The sequence below is a fragment of the Brassica oleracea genome, chromosome C1 (assembly GCF_000695525.1).
Source record: "Brassica oleracea var. oleracea cultivar TO1000 chromosome C1, BOL, whole genome shotgun sequence".
Taxonomy (NCBI): Eukaryota; Viridiplantae; Streptophyta; class Magnoliopsida; order Brassicales; family Brassicaceae; genus Brassica; species Brassica oleracea.
In genome coordinates, this window is record NC_027748.1 from 23,063,442 (window position 1) to 23,081,285 (window position 17,844).

General features: G+C 36.5%; 4 protein-coding genes, 1 long non-coding RNA gene and 1 pseudogene across 12 annotated transcripts; 4 read left to right on the forward strand and 2 right to left on the reverse strand.

Annotated features, from left to right (window-relative positions):
• Positions 1 to 2,765: 2,765 nt before the first annotated feature.
• On the forward strand, positions 2,766 to 4,313 carry LOC106311250 (pentatricopeptide repeat-containing protein At4g01400, mitochondrial-like). Its single transcript, XM_013748466.1, has one exon. It carries the CDS (start codon positions 2,800 to 2,802, stop codon positions 4,213 to 4,215), a length of 1,416 nt encoding a protein of 471 aa, XP_013603920.1. The 5' UTR covers positions 2,766 to 2,799; the 3' UTR covers positions 4,216 to 4,313.
• A 78-nt stretch (positions 4,314 to 4,391) lies between these two features.
• LOC106311261 (uncharacterized protein YciO) lies at positions 4,392 to 5,983 on the forward strand. The gene is made up of 7 exons (XM_013748476.1): positions 4,392 to 4,797; positions 4,895 to 4,919; positions 5,013 to 5,135; positions 5,222 to 5,388; positions 5,462 to 5,531; positions 5,610 to 5,708; positions 5,793 to 5,983. The coding sequence occupies exons 1-7, from the start codon at positions 4,475 to 4,477 to the stop codon at positions 5,871 to 5,873; spliced, it is 888 nt and encodes a 295-aa protein (XP_013603930.1). The 5' UTR covers positions 4,392 to 4,474; the 3' UTR covers positions 5,874 to 5,983.
• Positions 5,984 to 6,121: 138 nt separating this feature from the next.
• Positions 6,122 to 7,662, reverse strand: LOC106311292 (60S ribosomal protein L13-2-like). The gene is made up of 5 exons (XM_013748499.1): positions 7,583 to 7,662; positions 7,065 to 7,183; positions 6,859 to 6,992; positions 6,627 to 6,785; positions 6,122 to 6,494 (listed from the first exon to the last, which is right to left on the reverse strand). Exons 2-5 carry the CDS (start codon positions 7,168 to 7,170, stop codon positions 6,273 to 6,275), a joined length of 621 nt encoding a protein of 206 aa, XP_013603953.1. The 5' UTR covers positions 7,171 to 7,183; positions 7,583 to 7,662; the 3' UTR covers positions 6,122 to 6,272.
• Positions 7,663 to 7,783: 121 nt separating this feature from the next.
• On the forward strand, positions 7,784 to 10,366 carry LOC106311272 (peptidyl-tRNA hydrolase, mitochondrial). Of its 2 annotated transcripts, none has more exons than XM_013748486.1 (9): positions 7,784 to 7,902; positions 8,449 to 8,618; positions 8,719 to 8,803; positions 8,896 to 8,963; positions 9,307 to 9,357; positions 9,462 to 9,535; positions 9,688 to 9,746; positions 9,849 to 9,925; positions 10,038 to 10,366. In XM_013748486.1, exons 2-9 carry the CDS (start codon positions 8,508 to 8,510, stop codon positions 10,170 to 10,172), a joined length of 660 nt encoding a protein of 219 aa, XP_013603940.1. In that variant the 5' UTR covers positions 7,784 to 7,902; positions 8,449 to 8,507; the 3' UTR covers positions 10,173 to 10,366. The 2 variants fall into 2 exon arrangements, with proteins under 2 accessions (XP_013603940.1, XP_013603944.1); XM_013748490.1 differs by having other exon boundaries at positions 8,427 to 8,618; positions 10,038 to 10,357.
• On the forward strand, positions 10,363 to 11,112 carry LOC106335327 (annotated as a pseudogene).
• A 470-nt stretch (positions 11,113 to 11,582) lies between these two features.
• On the reverse strand, positions 11,583 to 16,376 carry LOC106311303. Of its 7 annotated transcripts, none has more exons than XR_001263983.1 (5): positions 15,687 to 15,773; positions 15,452 to 15,571; positions 13,914 to 14,003; positions 13,269 to 13,751; positions 11,583 to 11,778 (listed from the first exon to the last, which is right to left on the reverse strand). It is a non-coding gene; the product is annotated as an uncharacterized LOC106311303 (long non-coding RNA). The 7 variants fall into 7 exon arrangements; XR_001263991.1 differs by lacking the exon at positions 11,583 to 11,778 and having other exon boundaries at positions 12,687 to 13,391; positions 13,635 to 13,751; XR_001263984.1 differs by lacking the exon at positions 11,583 to 11,778 and having other exon boundaries at positions 12,687 to 13,541; positions 13,635 to 13,751.
• Positions 16,377 to 17,844: the final 1,468 nt, after the last annotated feature.

A 17,844-nucleotide genomic window follows, 5' to 3' on the forward strand; every position in this document is an offset into this window, starting at 1 on the left:
ATTTGACTTTTCCAGAGAAGACTTCTCTAGAAGTCTTCCGTCGGAAGACTTCTATAGAAGTCTTTTCTTGTAACCAAATGTTTGACCAAAACCCAAAATAAAATTTGAGAAGACTTCTCAAGAAGTCTTCTCATTAATATTAAATGTTTCACTATTATTTTTCATTTGCAAAAGTAACTCACGCAGACTTCTTTCGATAGTGAAAAGACTTCGGGAAAACTTTCAGAAGACTTCTATAGAAGTTTCTCCCGAGAAGACTTCCCGAGAAATCATCTATAAAAAGTCAAATTTCTGACAAACTTCAGTCAATTGCAAAACTAACATATTTATTCGAGAAGTCTTCTCTGGGATTTTCGGTTTTGTTTTTCTTAATAAAGGAAAGTTAGAAGACTTCTAGTGAAGTCTTCTTGATGGAAAACACATCTAGTGAAGTCTTCTGAAAGTCTTCGCGAACAGATGTGAGAAAAAAAATTATTTCATACTTTGAGTCTGTGAGATTACTTGCTTTGCTTTTCTAAGCACACAGAACTTCACTACAAAATCTACCAAGTCGTTAATGACCACGAATCATGAGCTTCAATGTCTCTATGAACCTTACAAAGCTTGGAATCAAAATCTTAGTTTTTTTGGATGAATTTGAAGAGAGGGTGAAAGAGATGTGATTTGTGTGCATAATTATGAGATATGAAGTGTAAAAATCGAAACTTTGGTGTAGTAAGAGCTTCAAATTGGTTGTTCATGGTGGTTAATGTATTGATGGTAATGACAATATTGTAAATAATTGGTGAATATAAGGATGATAAGGGAAAATAATCATTTTCAAAAAAAAAAAAATGTAATGGCATTTTCGTGAATAACTCGAACTTCTAGGATGAATAGGGAAAAATAAAGTTTCAAAAAAAACATGGATTATTTTTGTGTTTGACTTGAAATTTTAGATCATATTTGAAAAAAAACCTAAATAAATATACAGTGTTTTACCACATTTCTTGTGTTAGTTTTCTAATAGTATTAATATAATTTTTATAATATATCAGTATATTTTTTCAACTTATAAAATATTAGTATAACAATAATTCATTTAGATGATTTGGTAAATTTTACTTTTTCATTCACTAAAAAATTTTGTTATGGATTTTTTTTTTGCAGCTAAATTTTATAATCTATAATCTACCAGTCACGAAATTTTACCAGTTGAAGACTCGTTTCTTCTAGGAGAAATTGGCTATTCAGAGTAATTGTGTCAAATATTGAATTACAGCGCCAAGATGCAGAGGACCTTATAATCCTCTAATTTAATTTATAAATTACAGTTTGTTTAATGTCTAACATTTATGTAGTTTATGTTTTGTTTATTTATCAAACTAATAATTTATGTAATTTGTACAATATTTAAAACATATGTATAATACATAATCAATTCTATATTTAGTAAAATTTAAAAATATATTCATTTAAATATAATTTAATTTCGGATTTTTATTTTTGTAATTTATACAATATTTTTAGTATATGATAATATATAATCAATTCTTTATTTTTAAAATAATCAAATATAAACATATATCCATCAGAATATAATTTAATTTAATATTTTAACTTTATATAAGGAAATCGTAATAAACGTAAACCATATAAAACTAAAATTAAAATTATGAGATTAATATAAGTAAAATATAAAACAAGAAAAGTTAAATATATATATATTGTATATAACATTAAACCTTTGAAAAAATATAAAATTTATTTAAATATAAGTAAAAAACATAACAAAACACCTTAACTATAATTTATTAATTGTATATCAGTCCAATACATATATTAATTACATTATATATAACATCAAAATATTACCAAAATAACAACTATGTAATTTTATAAAAATTATATATTCTTAATTGAAAATTTGTACAAATAAGTTTAAATAAAATCAGTTACGATTGTTTCTTAATTTTTCTCAGATTAAAAAAAAAAGAATAAACCAAAAATATATAATACATGTTTTAAACTAAGTAAAACGACGACATATGGTTAGAATATAAATTATAACCCCGTTAAAACATAACATACATGTAATAATTAGTTGTGTTTATTTAATACAGATAGTAGAGTAAATAATAGATCATAAATTAACGCTTTCTATGTTTTTCTAAAACGTAATGAAAAACCTACAATATGTAATATATGTTATGAATAACAAAGAACTACGGTTAGAACATAGGTTGATGTATTCTATATTTAGTTAGATCATTGAGAAACATTACAATATGTATAATAATCTCTAAAATGTAGAAGAAAAGTTTGAATATACATTATATCCTTGTAAAAATGGTTATAATATATGTTCTAGAAAACCTAAATCAGCAAATATATTTTTTTTTGAATTTAGTTTTTGTAAATTAAACATGTTAAAAATTCACATAAGTTTATAGATTTTTTAAATATTTTTTGAGTTTATATATAATTTTCAATAATTATTTTTATTAATATAAGGGTAATTGTGTCAAATATTGACAAATTAATACAAAAGTATATAGAGACAAATCTATTCTCAATAGGGAATATTTTACCAATTTTTCTTTTTTTTTTCTACTTATTGGTACATTGTAATTTGTAGTAACTTGGCCTTAGTAAGAAAACGAAAATGGACAAGATTAAATAATCGAGTCCTTAATTAAAATTAAAAATGTTCGAAAGAAGCCTTTCAAGTCTCACCTTAATGGGCCTAAATGTAAACCCATAAAACAATTAAATACTCCGCCATGATTTCTAACGGCTGACTATGAAAAACGCAGACCAATGATTCGCCGGCCGATCAACGACTCCTCCGCCGTGTCTCGTTACCTGACTTCTCCAATCTTTATATTCTCCCGTTTTCTATTCTCTTCTTCATCATCTTCATCTGAAAACAATACCCATGAACCCATTATACCAAACCGGAACCCTAAATCCCCATTTGGGTCTCCGACCCGGATTCAAAAGCTCATAGCTTCGCAATCGGATCCTCTCCTCGCGAAAGAGATCTTCGATTACGCCTCACAACATCCCAATTTCCGCCACTCTCAATCTTCTCACCTCGTCCTCATCCTCAAACTCGGCCGTTCGAGGCACTTCAATCTCATCGACGACGTTCTCGCCAAGCACAGATCGAGTGGATACCCAGTCACCGGAGAGCTTTTCACGTATCTTATCAAAGTCTACGCAGAAGCAAAGTTACCTGAGAAAGCTTTCAAGACGTTTTATAAAATGATCGAGTTCAATTTCACTCCACAACCCAAGCATCTGAATCGGATCCTCGAGGTCCTCGTAAGCCATAGAGGTTATCTCCAGAAAGCTTTAGTGCTTTTCAAGAGCGCACGGCTTCACGGGGTGATGCCCAACACGAGAACATACAACGTATTGATGCGAGCCTTTTGTTTGAACGATGACTTGAGTATTGCATACAAGTTGTTCGGCAAAATGCTTGAGAGAGATGTTGTCCCTGATGTAGAGTCTTATAGGATTCTGATACAAGGGTTTTGCAGGAAAGGACAAGTGAATGGTGCCACGGAGTTACTTGAAGATATGTTGAATAAAGGGTTTGTGCCCGATAGGTTGAGTTACACTACATTGTTGAATAGTTTGTGTAGGAAAACACAGCTTAGAGAGGCTTATAAGCTTCTATGTAGGATGAAGTTAAAAGGTTGCAACCCTGATATTGTTCACTACAACACGATGATTCTCGGGTTTTGTAGACAAGGTCGTGCTATGGATGCTAGGAAGGTTCTCGAGGATATGTCGTCTAGCTGTTGCTCACCCGATTCGGTCTCGTATAGGACATTGATTGGGGGATTGTGTGGTCAAGGAATGTTTGAGGAAGGCAAGAAGTATCTACAAGAGATGATATCGAATGGGTTTTCTCCTCATTTTTCGGTTTCAAATTGTTTGGTGAAAGGGTTTTGCAGCTTTGGGAAAGTAGAAGAAGCATGTGATGTGGTGGAGCTCGTGATGAAGAATGGGGATGCATTGCATTCAGACACTTGGGAAATGATAATTCCTATTGTCTGTAAAGAAGATGACTCTGAAAAGATCCGAAGGTTTCTTGAAGATGCTATGAAAGTAGAGATAAGCGGTGATACCAGACTCGTTGATGCGGGTATCATCGGTTTAGGGTCTTATCTTTCTAGTAAGCGACAGATGAAACGTATGAATGTGAGAGAGAGGAGACGTTTGTAGGTTCCTCCTTTTCTTGAAGACAAAGTTCTATTTATCTCTGTTACAGAGTCTTTGTATCCTTGACTCTTTATTAATAAGTGTACACATCTTGTCGAGAATCTTCGTTTTAAAACACAGTTTTGAGTTAAAAATAGTAACATGATAAAAGTGATTGATATGGTCTGTGAGGCTAAAACAGAGTCCATCCAATTAAGGCCCAAAGATGAGCCTTTTTCGTATATTCTCTCTCTGAAAGTTGGATTCTTTTCACGGCGGCGACATGGCGATGCGTCTTCCTTTCCCGTCAACTCACCGCCGTATCCCAACGCTTCCGAGCTTCGCCTCTTTCACTCCACGGAGGCGAAATGTTTCGATGGCGTCGGCAAAGAGAAGCCCTAAGCGTCTCAAATACTCTACTCCTCGATTCACAAAGGAGGGGGAGTTTGTGTCAATAGAGGTGGACCCTTCAGGTGCTGATTCGTGGAAACTCGAACCTGTTATTGAGCTTCTCAAACAAGGAGCCGTTGGTGTTATCCCCACTGATACAGTGTATGCAATAGTTTGTGACTGTAAGAACCATTCCGCTGTAGAACGTCTCCGAAGGTTAGTCCTTTCTGTGTTAAAAGAGTGTGTGTACTTTACTTCCGAATCGATTCTATTACCTAACATATACCCTGTGTGGTCCGTTTTGTCGCTGTAGGATTAAAAAGATTGAATCTTCCAAGGTCAGGACCATGAACATAGATACTAGCTGCAAAATGGACTTGTACATAGGTTGTGGGCTAACTCTTTGTTTTTTTTTTCTTGGCATGATGCAGCCACTTAGTATCTTATGCCGTTCCTTAAGGGACATAGACGCATACACAATGGGGTTCCCTCGTGGTGACGGTCATGGTCATGCTAACGTTTTCCGTGCTGTCAAGCAATGCTTGCCTGGACCTGTGAGATACTCCATGACTCTTGTATAAGCAAAATATCCAAACAGTTTTCATCTGTCCATTAACATGATGGCGTATGTTTTGCGCAGTACACCTTCATCTTGACTGCAAGCAAGGAGTTACCTAAACAATGCGTAGGGTATGGAACGACAAGTGTGAAATACGCTTCGAGGAAGAATGTGGGTGTACGCATATCAGATGATGCTGCCTGCCAAGCTATTCTGAAGGCCATGGATGCCCCTTTGATTTGCACCAGGTTGGTTCCTTCTTTATCCCAATCATTTACATTTGTGTATAGAGTGGTAATTAATATGTATGATTAATGACAGTGTGAAAGGGCCAAAAGAAAACGAATGGATGATTGATCCAACCATAATTGGTGACACATATGGACCAGAGGTACATATAGCTGCTCTCTATTTTGACTAAACAAGCTCTCTGCTTGCTCTAGTCTCATTTTCAGTTTTCTTTCTACAGGGTCTGGATTTTCTGGTAGATGGAGGTGTTCGAGTGGCTGAACCATCAACCATTGTTGATATGACAGGACCATATCCCAAGGTCATACGTGAAGGCAAGGTAAAACAAATAATCAAAACATTCAAGTGCATGCTGCTTTGATCTTATCCAAAAAGAGCGTTAATGTCTATGTGGTTTTAACAGGGACCTATATTGCCATGGATGGTGGTTGAAGAGGAAGACGAATCTAGCCTGCGCCAAGACCTTATAGCTTCTGAAACTTGAACAAAACGATACAGAAACTGTTTGTTTTGCATCTAGACACGCACCTTCTTGTAGCTAAAGAATCTGAATTATGTGAATACTAACGTTAATTAATGAATCCAAATTCCACACAATGCATCAACAACTAATGTGATTGTGTCGAAAGAAATGTTGGATGAAATGTAATACTTTATTTAACTTAAAGAGTATTCAGAGGGAGAGAGAGGACGCTTAAGATGGTAGAGCAAGATATGAGTTTGAAGTAGATAGATGTGAAAAATGATTTCTTTTCCTTAAATCCAGATAAACCAAGTAGCAGCAAAATCTTTGAAGGATAAAGCTCTGAAGTAGAAACAAAACAGAGTCTGATACACAAAAAAAAAAATGATTCAAACGTTGACAAGAGATAAAGTGCTTCTCTCACTTCTTCTCTTCTTTCTCAGCATCAGCAGCTCTCTTGGCTCTAGCACCGGTATGTCTCTTGTTTGTGCGCTCCAGACGGATCTTGTCAAAAGCCTTGACTGAATTCATCTCAGAGGTCAGCTTCACAAGCTCCATTGTTGGCTTCTCACGGACAATAGGCATGTAGTCCCCTTGGACTTGAGTGGCATTGGCCAACTCTTCTGCAGTAGAATCACCAGCCTGACACAAAAGAAATAGAAAAAGAAGAGTCTTGAGCAAAAGGTTGTCGTCTCAAAAGTAATAAAAACCCATGAGCACAGATGTAAAGTCTAATCTAAAAGAACAGGAAGATTGTCGTTTGGAGAGTAATACCTTGACCTTCCTGGCACGACGCGGGAAGATGACCAACTTAGCCTTGTAGGTTTTGAGCCTCTGGACATTGGACTGAAGACCCTCGAGAGATCTGTTCTTGCGGCGATGGTCAACAGAGATACCAATGGTTGGTGCCAACTTCTTGGGGATTCCAGCAGCCTGAAGACAAAGAGAAAAGAGAAGTAAAGATTACAAACAAATATCTCACAAAGAAAAAGATAGACAAAAATACCTTGAGCTCTTCAAGAGTGAAACCTTTACCGGTTCTGACCTTCATGTTGTACTTAAGAGTCTGACCGTGTACAACAGGGCGAAGAGGTCCAGCAGTAGGACGGGGGAAGATCTTCACAGCCTTCTTTTGTCTCGCTGAGTAAAGCATAAAACAAACACATGTTCAAGTAAAATACAACATAGCACATAACGTTATTGAATACTAACCAACTCTTCTCCTGGTTTTCCTGGCAGGCTGGTTGAACCAAGTCTTGACATAGTTCTGCCAGTGCTTCTTGAAATGACCATTGGGGATGACATTGTTGTGCTTCATTTCTTCAACTCAGCTGCAATTTTTAGTAAATCATCAGCAAGAGTTAGACAATGAGAAATTATATTAATGAAATTTCACACTGCAAAGCTAAGCCATCTCTGAAATACGCTAAAATAGAAACAGATAAGAAAAAAGCAAGGATGGAAGCGAGCAACGAATCTCAAATCTCCTTATGGAGATACCAAAAAAAAAAAAACATAAAATGGCAATACTTTCACTAACCACTTAGGCAAAATAGACAACAAATCAACGAAACGATTAAACCAGTACAGTAAACGAAACAAAGGAGTGGCGGGACACTTAAGTTGAAACTGAGAGAAAACCGATCAATGCGATGTCAGGGCCGCGTAATTCTAGAGATTAGGTCTTAACAGCAATAAAAATTCACAGAGAAGAACGAAGAGTAACTCACATGAATGTCAGAGAAAAGGTTGCGGCGAGACGAGAGAAATGTGACGAGGGCTTGTTGTTTGCTGATTCGGTTATAAATACCTAAAACCCTAATAGCTATATCACTTCTACGAGCTGGGCCGCAATAATAGCCCATTAAAGAAAGAAAGCCTTTTTGGTTCAATTTTAAACCAAAGGAAACAACAATCCAACCGAGTACCTGACCACCACCTTCTTTCTCTTGTTCCTCCTCCTCTTCCCAAAGGTTTTTTGTGACTTCGCTGAACGAATCAAGTGAATGATTTATCAACGACAATGGAACAACAATCCAATGGTTATCTGGTAAAATCCAACCCTTTTCTTTTGTTTTTTTACTCGGGAAAACTCTTTGATAATCCAATTATTTGATTTGTTGTTGTCTGTTTTGGCTTATTAATCCAAGTAATCGCCCTTTGAAGTTTCTTTCAAATGTTCGACCACTGCAAAATACAATTTGATTCCTTATTTATGTTCAATAGAGATATATTCCTGAGATTTGAGATTGGTTGCTAACTCTTGAAGTCTCACTTTACTATGGTTGTGGTCTCCAAATCCTTGCCATGTTACTAGTTTCTGTTTTCGCTTGTTCTATCATTTAGCTATTAGCTGTATCAGAAGTGTCTTTGTTTTGCACTATTATGTTTCTCTCGACCTGCTTAATGCTTTTTTTTTTTGTTTGATTTGAACATTATGATTACCACTCTTGCTGATGATTAGTTTGTTGGTTGTTTGAAATGAACTGCGACTAAGTTTTAGCTTCTTTACTATGCCACAAGTATACTGATTCTGCTGTTGCGTTGTGGATGTGAATGGTTCCATGTAAATAGCTCAACATTGATATTTACACAGATCAATCAAATTTGAAGTATTTAAACTTGGAGAAGATTTCAACTTTGAATCCTTGAGCTATGATGCTTAGCAAGTTGTCAAGGCGTTGCTACTGCACTTCTGTTCAGCAGCCATGGCTCTTTCTCGGATTGGGAAATCCTGGCGACAAATACAATGGCACTAGACACAATGTACCCACACATGTTTTAGTCCTTAAAGTTATTTAAACAACTTGGATCTGCCTGCGTTGATTCTCAAGATGGCTGCTCTTGTTTGGCTACTATGTTGCAGATTGGGTTCGAGATGATAGATGTTTTTGCTGAGTCAGTGGGGATTCAGATGAACCTGCTAAATTTCAAGGCTATAATGGGACAAGGTATTATCCCATAACATGTATGAACAAATAACTCTGTTAGTTTGATGTTTGCATTAAGGAGGGCGTCTAATTTTTTCTTGTCCTTCTGTCAGGTTTCGTGGGCGATCTCCCTGTTATCCTGGCAAAGCCGCAAACTTACATGAACTTGAGCGGTGAATCAGTAATTTTGCTTCTCCCTATTCATGTGTAAACTATTGCATCTTGGCAGCATATCAAATTTGCGAGATCCAGGTTAAGTAGAAAAGTAGATGAAACCTGAATGATTCGTCAGGCTTTAAAGTGGTCTCTTCTTGTACCAAACATATTCTTGAACATCATCTATGTGTTTCATCCATTGATATTTAAACCAAGGTTAGATATTTTATATATATTTTTTGATAAACATGTTAGAGGTCGATAAGAAGCTTTCATGTGTGATAGTTTTAGTAGTTTTGAAAGAGATGTATGGGTCATAAGAATCTATTGCTTTTCGTACTAACTCCACCTCTCCTGAAACTGATCAGAGTGGACCTCTCGCGGCTTATTACAAGCTACCTCTCAATCGTGTGCTTGTGGTAAATCCTATTACTCTTTCTGTCTCTCAAGCCCCTACCCATTCTTGCAATCTTTTTTTTTCCCGCAGAAGACACTTAATTTCATTGTTGCTGTGGTGATGTAGGTGCATGATGACACACAATTGCCATGTGGTGTTCTTCGTCTTCAAGAAAAAGGAGGCCATGGCTGTCACAACGGGTATGTATGTGTGTCACATTTTTATTTTATATAGGCTGTGTGGCCATGTGTAAAACAGAGTTCATCAGTAACTTGCTTAACTTAGACCATTATAATATGTGAATCATTCTATTGAAAACTGTTATGTATATACTTGCTTGTGTTCTTCTCAGGTTAAAATCAGTAATGCACCATTTCCGAGGCAATAAGGAATTTGCAAGGCTACGAATCGGTTAGTTTGGACCCTCTCTTGTAACTTAACATTATTTCTCTGATATTTGGGTTCTAAATCGAGCTCTTGTTGTTCTTATCATCTACTAATTAATGTTAAAAGGAATTGGGAAGCCTCCTGGACAAATGGATCCAAAGGCGTTCTTGTTACAGAAGTTCAGCATGCTAGCTCGTGAACGGGTAAAAGTCTTTTTGAGCATTTATAGACATTGAAACGTTGTGGTTTAAATCAAACACTAGGAAATGATCTCTCTTTTTTTTTTTTGCATCTCTTCTGTGTTTGTGGGAAAAGATTGATGGAGCTTTAGCAGAAGGGGTGGAAGCTCTGAAGCTGGTCTTGTGTAAAGACTTTGGAGAAAGTTGGAGACTTTTCAACGTGGAACAGAAGTACAAACACTTAAGGCACCACACAATAATTGCACCTTGACCAAATTGCTCTCACCAAGATGGGATAAAAGAAACAAACTAAAAAAAAAGAACAATCAGAGACGAGCAAGTTCATAGTGGATAATTTTGTTCTTAAAAAACAAAATTTGGTTACTTTTTGTAATTTTTAGTTCAGCGTGTACTAAAGTTACAAAATTTCTCGGATTGAAAATTAAAGTTTATACCTTTGTTTCATAGCTATATGATGATGGTATGAGTGAGTCCAACCTATTCATGTCGATTCTATGTGGTTGTTGCCCACTTCTAGAATGTTGTTACTCTCTTGGCTGTGCAAGTTGGGATTACAAACGCTATCTTTACACTGCTGGTCAGGACAGTCAAGATTGTCGGAGAGTTTCTGCCTTTTGCCGCTACATCTTATCGATTTACGAAGATGACATCCAAATTCCTCTACGGGAGCCTCCACAAGGATATGGATATGGGATAAACAAGCAATCCCATATCAAGCAATTTGCTTGTTTCTAAAGAAGACTTATCAAGACACTCAGAGTCGTGCTCCAGCGTATATACTATATCTTAATCATGATCATAAAGATGTCGTTGTTGCCATCCGGGGGCTGAGTTGCGAATATGCTGTGCTTTTAGATAACAAGCTTAGGGAAACGAAGTTTGATGGTGGCCGGATATGTGCACAACGGGCTGTTGAAGATGAGGAATGCAAAGTTTTGAAAGAATTGGTGGTGAAGTATCCGAGTTTTACTTGCTGGACATTCTGGTGTAGCTACAATGTTGGCTTTGTAAGTGGTTCGTCATCCGGATAGGTTGGGGAATATTGATAGAAAGAGAGTAAGGTGTTTTGCTATTGCGCCTGCGAGGTGTATGTCATTGAGTTTAGCTGTCAGGTATCGGATGTGATCAACTCTGTTTTGCTTCAAGTGTGTCTAAATACATCAAATGACCTAAGTCATTCCAAATGTTGAATCTAAAGTATTTGTGGAACTATGTTCTTGTCTTTTTGAAACTTTCAAAAATAGCTTACAACATTCTCAGTCCGGAAATATGGTCCTTAATATGTTTTTCCTGCTCTTTTGGGACATCTTTTGGCTTTTGGTTCACTATTGATTAAACTTTTTCTTTAACTTACAAATATGTTTAGTTTGTTTACTCTTGCTTCCTTGTAATGGGTTTTGTGTTTACAATTTGCCATGTTTCTCTGCATAAGGTGCATGAAAGATACATGTGTTCCAGAACAAAAGTTGCTCAAAGATCCAAGGCGGCTTTACACTCCTGGTCGCAAGTATCACATCGTTGAAAGAAAGCCTTAACACACAAATCTATAAATACACACGGAACTCTCCTTTCCCAAGTACAATCCACACCCCAGAAATGCTGCATTTTCTTCTCCAGGTTCTATAGGCTCTACCTGTTTCATCCACCCGTGATTTTACGATTTCCTCTTGCATCTGGAGTTCTCTATCTCAGCTCTTGATGACTTCTTCCAACTCTTGTCACGGGGCAAGTTTTCAATCTCGGTTAGGGGAGGCAGTCCATCGACCCCTTAGAAGTCATTCCCGGTTATCAAACTATCTAGCATTTCATCTGTTATACCCGACTTAGCATAAGGTCTCCAAATGTTCGACCAGGATCTGCAATAATAGTAAGTTCCAAATCAGTAAAACTGAAGAAAATTACTCTACCTATGGTGTGCCTATTTTACTATAAGAAGGACCGCCTATTACCCATGTCATTTAAAAAAAACTCTTCAGTTTATTCAAATGAAAAGCACTGTGTGTTTAAAAGGCACATGGCACTCCAAGACAAGGAGATTAGAGCCTTACACACCAAGAAACCACACATTATATAAGCAAGCACCAAACTATCCACTTCAAAGACAACTCACTCTACTCGAATGCTCATGTCTTAACCAGAATATTGTCGTCCACACGAAAAAACATGCTTACCAATAGATTGAATACACAACCTTGGTACGCGAATGATTGTAAATCTAGACACGTTTCTGAAGTAGTGTTTGTGCATTATATCTAATATTATTAAAACTGAAGTACATTTTCGTACTATTTGGAAACATAAATTACAATATAAACGATAATTGTTTGGAAACATGGATAGCAATATAAATGAGAATTGTTTGGAAACATGGATAGTGTACTTTTAGTAATTTTTTATTAAATTTTTTTTTGTAACACTAGTAATTTTATTTATATAATTACATTAATTGTCTTTCTATATTTCACTCAGTTTAACAATTTCATTAATTATATTGCTTTAACAATACATCACATTATTAATTATATTACCATAATAATAATAGTGCAGAATTTTTATTTATTAGTTAATCAACATTAACTTTGTGCCAATTGTAAAATCAAAAATGTAAAATAACTGGGTTTTGCATATTTTTAAGCGTTCGGTTTAATTTTTTTTACTAATTTTTTATTTTTATTTTAGTTCCAATCAGTGAAAAATTACGTAGCCAAAAACATAATTCAAAGACATGTGTTTGTGAATAAAATAATTTAAATCAAAATAATAAAAATGTATTATAATTATTGTCACTTAATAAAATAATGGAGTTAGTTTCACAACTAGAAAGGGAAAGGTTTCCGTTCCCTGCCATCAACAGTAATCAATTCTTAAAGAGTAAGCTCATTGCTTTTTCGCTCACTCTTCTTCTTTCCCTTTGACTGACCCCGCTTGACGGAAGCCTGCTTATTTAGCGATACAAAAAAGAAAGCGGCATGAATAGAAAATGTAGCCCCTATCTCTTAAAAATAACAGGTCCAACGAAATGATACTGATAAAGGAGAGTATAAGGTTCCACGAGTTATTTAAACCTCTCCTCACAATCGAGTTATTCCGGCTTGATAGTATGAGAAGAGTTTGCACTGAAAATATTTCAAGAGCAGATATCGAAGATAAAGAATCAAGAAACTAACTCCTCAAACAAGGAGTAGCCCAACCAGTTGTTCCGATAGACAACATTGATTCCCTTATTCTTTCTACACCCGTAAACTCCTATTTCTGCAGATACCTTATTTCCTTGTTCTCTTGATGAAACTCTTCCCGCAATAAACATCCATAAATAACAAGTATTCTATTGTTGGCCTTTCTTTACCTGATGGATGAGCCATGCAGTGTCTGACTCCTGCTGATCTGAGGCGGGGTGGGCATGGATTGTTCATCTATATTGCCTAGTAGTAGTATGGTAGAGATAATCTTCATCGGTATGTTCCCCAACCTTCAAAAGAAAAGACATGCATTTAATTAAGTTAAGGAGACCTTCTTAGGTAAATTAGTGGGACCAGAGCTTCCACTGTATGGGTCATAGTTTTGTTGTACGGTCCTGCACGCCGATTCCCCAGAATTGTATAGCTATCGAACTTAAATCCTGCTTTGAAGGTTCCCCTTCAAGCATGGGTATCACCATTTGGTGAAGAGACTTCTATTGATAGATAATATAGATTATCCAAGGATGCCTTACTTAAATTCACCTATCGTATCGTTGTGTCACCACCAGGCCGCCTCTCTCTTTGGTTTCGCCATTGGCTCTCCTTTTCTCCCCCGAGCCCCTTGTTGAATTGAATGAATAAGGAGTTCCCTAAGGATATTCGCATGTGAACGTAGCTAGTAGTTTTAGAAGTTAGATCTAGATGTTGGAGTCTAGCTAGGATGAAATTTTTCAACTGGGACTCATCTGACCATCCAACTGGAATCGAACTTATCAGAGTATTCTATCCCACTTTTGAAAAGAATTCCTTACATTTCTTTTCATCAAGAGCGCAGAGCTTTGGTGCACACCTGTCCCGTTTCCTTTTCTTTTCAGTCTGCATGTAGGAATCCCTTTCACTCTCTGTAGATATGTTATACTTAGATATGAGAAAATTCATTAACTCCAAAGTAAAGTAGCACAAAATACTGTAGAAAGGGGAATAGATAATTAAGTGCCTATAATCACTTCTTAATATCACCAAAATGAGATCTAAAGAATTCTTAAGTTTAGAAATCAAAATTTAATATTTTCCATGGGATATCGTTTCTTTCTCCATGTAAAGCCTCTGCGATAATCTATTCATTTAGGAAATCTAAGCATCATTGGTTTGGTTAGCCTTTACCTAACCAACTAACTAATACTAGGCAGGCTCATCAAACAGCGCTTTCTAGCTTTCTTCAGGATTTAGCCTGAAATCTTAGTGGTTTGTGGACCCGAACCAAAGTAAAAGAAAGTCCCCGACTCCCCGAGCGTAACCACTTTCTTACTCGTAAAGGAAACGAAAAAGGAACCGCCTCGAATCCAAAAGTTTTTTTTTTTAACGATCTTTCTTCTCTTATAAAATTAATAGTTTGTGAGAGCAATGCAATAAGTCGCTCTTTTTTTTTGTTTCAGTTGGGCAAGATTATCTGTTTCAAGCAAACTAGGAGGACACTGTTATCAAACAGATAGGGGTGGGCGTTCTTCTTAGCAAGAATTGTTGCAGTAGGATAATGGTTAGGAGGATTTGAAAGGCATTAGATTTCCAAGGCTTAGCTCAGGGACTGCTATCCGCCGCTTCCCCTTATCAACTAATTAATGAGAGCTTCCCTTGTAGTCGTCAGCTCGTTCTTGACAGATCCGATCGGGTGTTCATAATCTGGTGTAAAAGGATTTGAACATTTGCATGCCGGTACCAAAAACCGGTGCGTTACCACTTGGCTATACTCCATACGGCCTCTGAGTTTTGGACGGTAAGGGGGAGGGGGAATGGAGAAGCAGGGAGGGGTTGCACGTGAGCCATGAGACTGAATGAAACCTTCTTTCTTCTATCAGAATAGGAATAAGATCAAAAAGGCCATCATTGGGGTAAACAATGCAATAGCTACGGTTAGAGAAAAACCCAAAACTGAAGACGTTTCCAATACTGATAGCAGCTCCCACTGAAGCAATTGTAGTTAAAGCCGAAGAAATGATCAAGATCATGGCATTGGATACATGGAAAAGTCTTAATCAAGAACATGCTGATGAGACCTCACCCTTATTTTTTCCCTATCTTCTATCATCTGTTGTCATATGATTCCTAAATTTCTTTACGGGCATCAAGGTATTCTACAAATACTATGGCATTTTTACGCATCCTTAGTTGATGAAAGATTGTGTGGTTTATTTATTTTTGGTAAACGTACTCATTTGACTAGAACTATACGAGTTTAGAAGTGTGTTGGAAGTGGACAGTATATCCATATGGACCCCGAATTGACCCGACCTAGCAAAAAAGAAAGACCAATAAAAAAGAAGGAACAAACAAAGAATTGAGAGATTTCTACCTGAGTAGCTCGATTGGGGATTTTAACTGGATTAAGGACGTATTGTCAATCTCCTGCTCACCTAAGATGAAAGTCATTCTCTGGTCGATCATCCAAGTCGCCTTGTCCCTTGGCGAGAACCTTCAAAAAGGAGGAATCAGCTAAGATATTAGATGCCCAAGATGTAAGATAATTGAATCTCTTATTCATATCTTATTCGTTATCCGTTTGCAAAAAATGATCTGGAGTAACATACCTCTAAAAAAGTAGTTCACATAGCTGTTACAGATAACTTCAGATCAACGGTGGTACACTTTCGCTCAGCAACCTGCCTTCCCCCCCCCCCACTGAAGTATCAAACACCATTCTCCCATGGGTATTCTGGTCTATTTAGAAGGACCGAAACACACTCATCTTTGAAGGGAAAAGTGAACAACCTGAAGATATAGCAACAAAAGGATTAGCGTTAGCAAGGGAATGGAATGAGACACAATCGCCGGTCTCTAAAAGCCAAAAGACTCATACCGGAACACAAATCAATAGAATCAGGGAATCAATTCAGCCCAATCTTCAGATCGCCACCTGCAAGACGGATGCTTCGTGGGACGCGACTCGATACAAGTCAGGCCTAGCTTGGATCATAATCAAAGCAGCGAGTACTTCTGTGAGGGAAGGACCATCGGTCCACAACTATTTTGATTCACCGTTGGTCGCTGAAGCTCTGGCGATCAAGGAATGACTTTACATGGATGTAAATCAAGGGATCTCGAATCTCTGGGTCTGCTCTGAGAACTTAACGCTCATTGGAGTAATCAACAACAAGACACAAAGGAAGGAATTTTTGGGAATCATCAAAGACATCCATGATTTGTCTTCTGTATTTGTTTCGATCGCCTTTTTTTTATACTCCTAGGGAGAACAACTAGGAGGCAGACGATTTAGCTAAAGCCGTCCTCATAAACTCATGTTTGTAATGGACCTTTTTTGGACTGGGCCTCTAGGCTCTATTTTAAGGTATTTTGTGACAAAAAAAGGATAATTTGAAGAAGGAAAATGAAATGAATTTTTATAAAGGGAGATATCATAAGAGGGATAAGAGACAGAACGACTACCATATTTTAGATTGTTGACTACATGTTCTTTGTTTTTCAAGAATAAAAACTTGTATCATCTTTTCCGGCCTGATTAATACACTTCATCAAACGGAAGCTCTGGCCATCTCTTTACATTATTGCTTGATTGATCTCTAAAATCAATCACCCGCACCGGTTGTAGGCTTCAATAATATTTTGTTTTGTTTAATTTGTATATCACAGTTTATGTAGTGTGAAAATAATTAACTGGTTTTTCAGTGCCATATTTATTACTCCCTCTATTCCCGAAAGCAAATTTTTTTAGAGATTTCACGCTTATTAAGAATATAATAAATATTTACAGTTTAATTTATTATTTAATTTTTTACACACTTTCCAATTACTCTCCACCAATTAAATCTAATCAATTCAAATATTTGTAATTAAATTTTTATAAAAGCATACAAAAGTATTTTAAAAATATATAAAATCTATCTTTGTGAAACAAGAAAAAAATCTAGAAAATCTTACTTTCGGGAACATAGGGAATATATTTTCTATATCTGGTCCAGATCTTGAGGTTGCGATAGGTGAATGAAAAGCGGTGCGTATTTGTGTACGTGGAATGAAAATTGAAAAAGTCACTAATCACAAAACAGTAAAAAAGCGGAACGTGTTGTAAAAGTATGAGGAATTTGTTTGTGTATTATTAATCATAACATGAGTTCTTTTATATAAGGATTACAAGACATAGAAAAGAAAAATATCCAAAAACCTAAACCAGCTAGGATTAGGAAAACTACTAATACATAATAATGGAAAGATAACAATTACAAGGAAAAAGAAATAGAGTTTCTTTTTCTCCAAAGCATAAGCCGTCTCTCTCTCTCTCTCCTAAGGTCACGGCCACCTCTCTCTCTCTCTCAAAGTGTATGGACCGGTTATTGACATCCATCAATTGATTTATAACACTCCCCCTTGGATGCCATAACCATTTAGGGATTGTAATACGCTTAATGTTGCCTCATTAAAACCTTATCAGGAAAACCCAGTGGGACAAAGCCATGATGAAGGAAAACGAATACAACACGTACTACTCCCCATGATGTGAACCTCAGTGTAGGTTCTTTAGTCTATGCATCTGATGCATGATCTTTCCTGGACGTGCAGGAAGGGAGTAATCAAATCGGCCAAGTTTATTACTGAACTGTAATTGGACCATTTTGATCTTTCCGGTCTTTTCTCATGTCTTCTGACATCGTGTGTACATGATCAAGAAGTAAACCTTTCATGTCGACCACTTTATACTTTGGTCAGACATGTAGGACTATGGCCGTCGAC

Excerpts from the sequence above, each read along its gene's own strand:
- LOC106311272 (XM_013748486.1), top strand. The coding sequence starts at position 8,508 with ATGATGCTTAGCAAGTTGTCAAGGCGTTGCTACTGCACTTCTGTTCAG. Across the intron at positions 8,964-9,306 it reads TGAACTTGAGCGGTGAATCA|AGTGGACCTCTCGCGGCTTA; the intron begins GTAATTTTGCTT and ends GAAACTGATCAG. Across the intron at positions 9,536-9,687 it reads GGCCATGGCTGTCACAACGG|GTTAAAATCAGTAATGCACC; the intron begins GTATGTATGTGT and ends TGTTCTTCTCAG.
- LOC106311292 (XM_013748499.1), bottom strand. The coding sequence starts at position 7,170 with ATGAAGCACAACAATGTCATCCCCAATGGTCATTTCAAGAAGCACTGG. Across the intron at positions 6,993-7,064 it reads GAAAACCAGGAGAAGAGTTG|CGAGACAAAAGAAGGCTGTG; the intron begins GTTAGTATTCAA and ends TGCTTTACTCAG. Across the intron at positions 6,495-6,626 it reads GTCGTGCCAGGAAGGTCAAG|GCTGGTGATTCTACTGCAGA; the intron begins GTATTACTCTCC and ends CTTTTGTGTCAG.
- LOC106311250 (XM_013748466.1), top strand. The coding sequence starts at position 2,800 with ATGATTCGCCGGCCGATCAACGACTCCTCCGCCGTGTCTCGTTACCTG.
- LOC106311261 (XM_013748476.1), top strand. The coding sequence starts at position 4,475 with ATGGCGATGCGTCTTCCTTTCCCGTCAACTCACCGCCGTATCCCAACG. Across the intron at positions 5,389-5,461 it reads GCCCCTTTGATTTGCACCAG|TGTGAAAGGGCCAAAAGAAA; the intron begins GTTGGTTCCTTC and ends GATTAATGACAG. Across the intron at positions 5,532-5,609 it reads GTGACACATATGGACCAGAG|GGTCTGGATTTTCTGGTAGA; the intron begins GTACATATAGCT and ends TTCTTTCTACAG.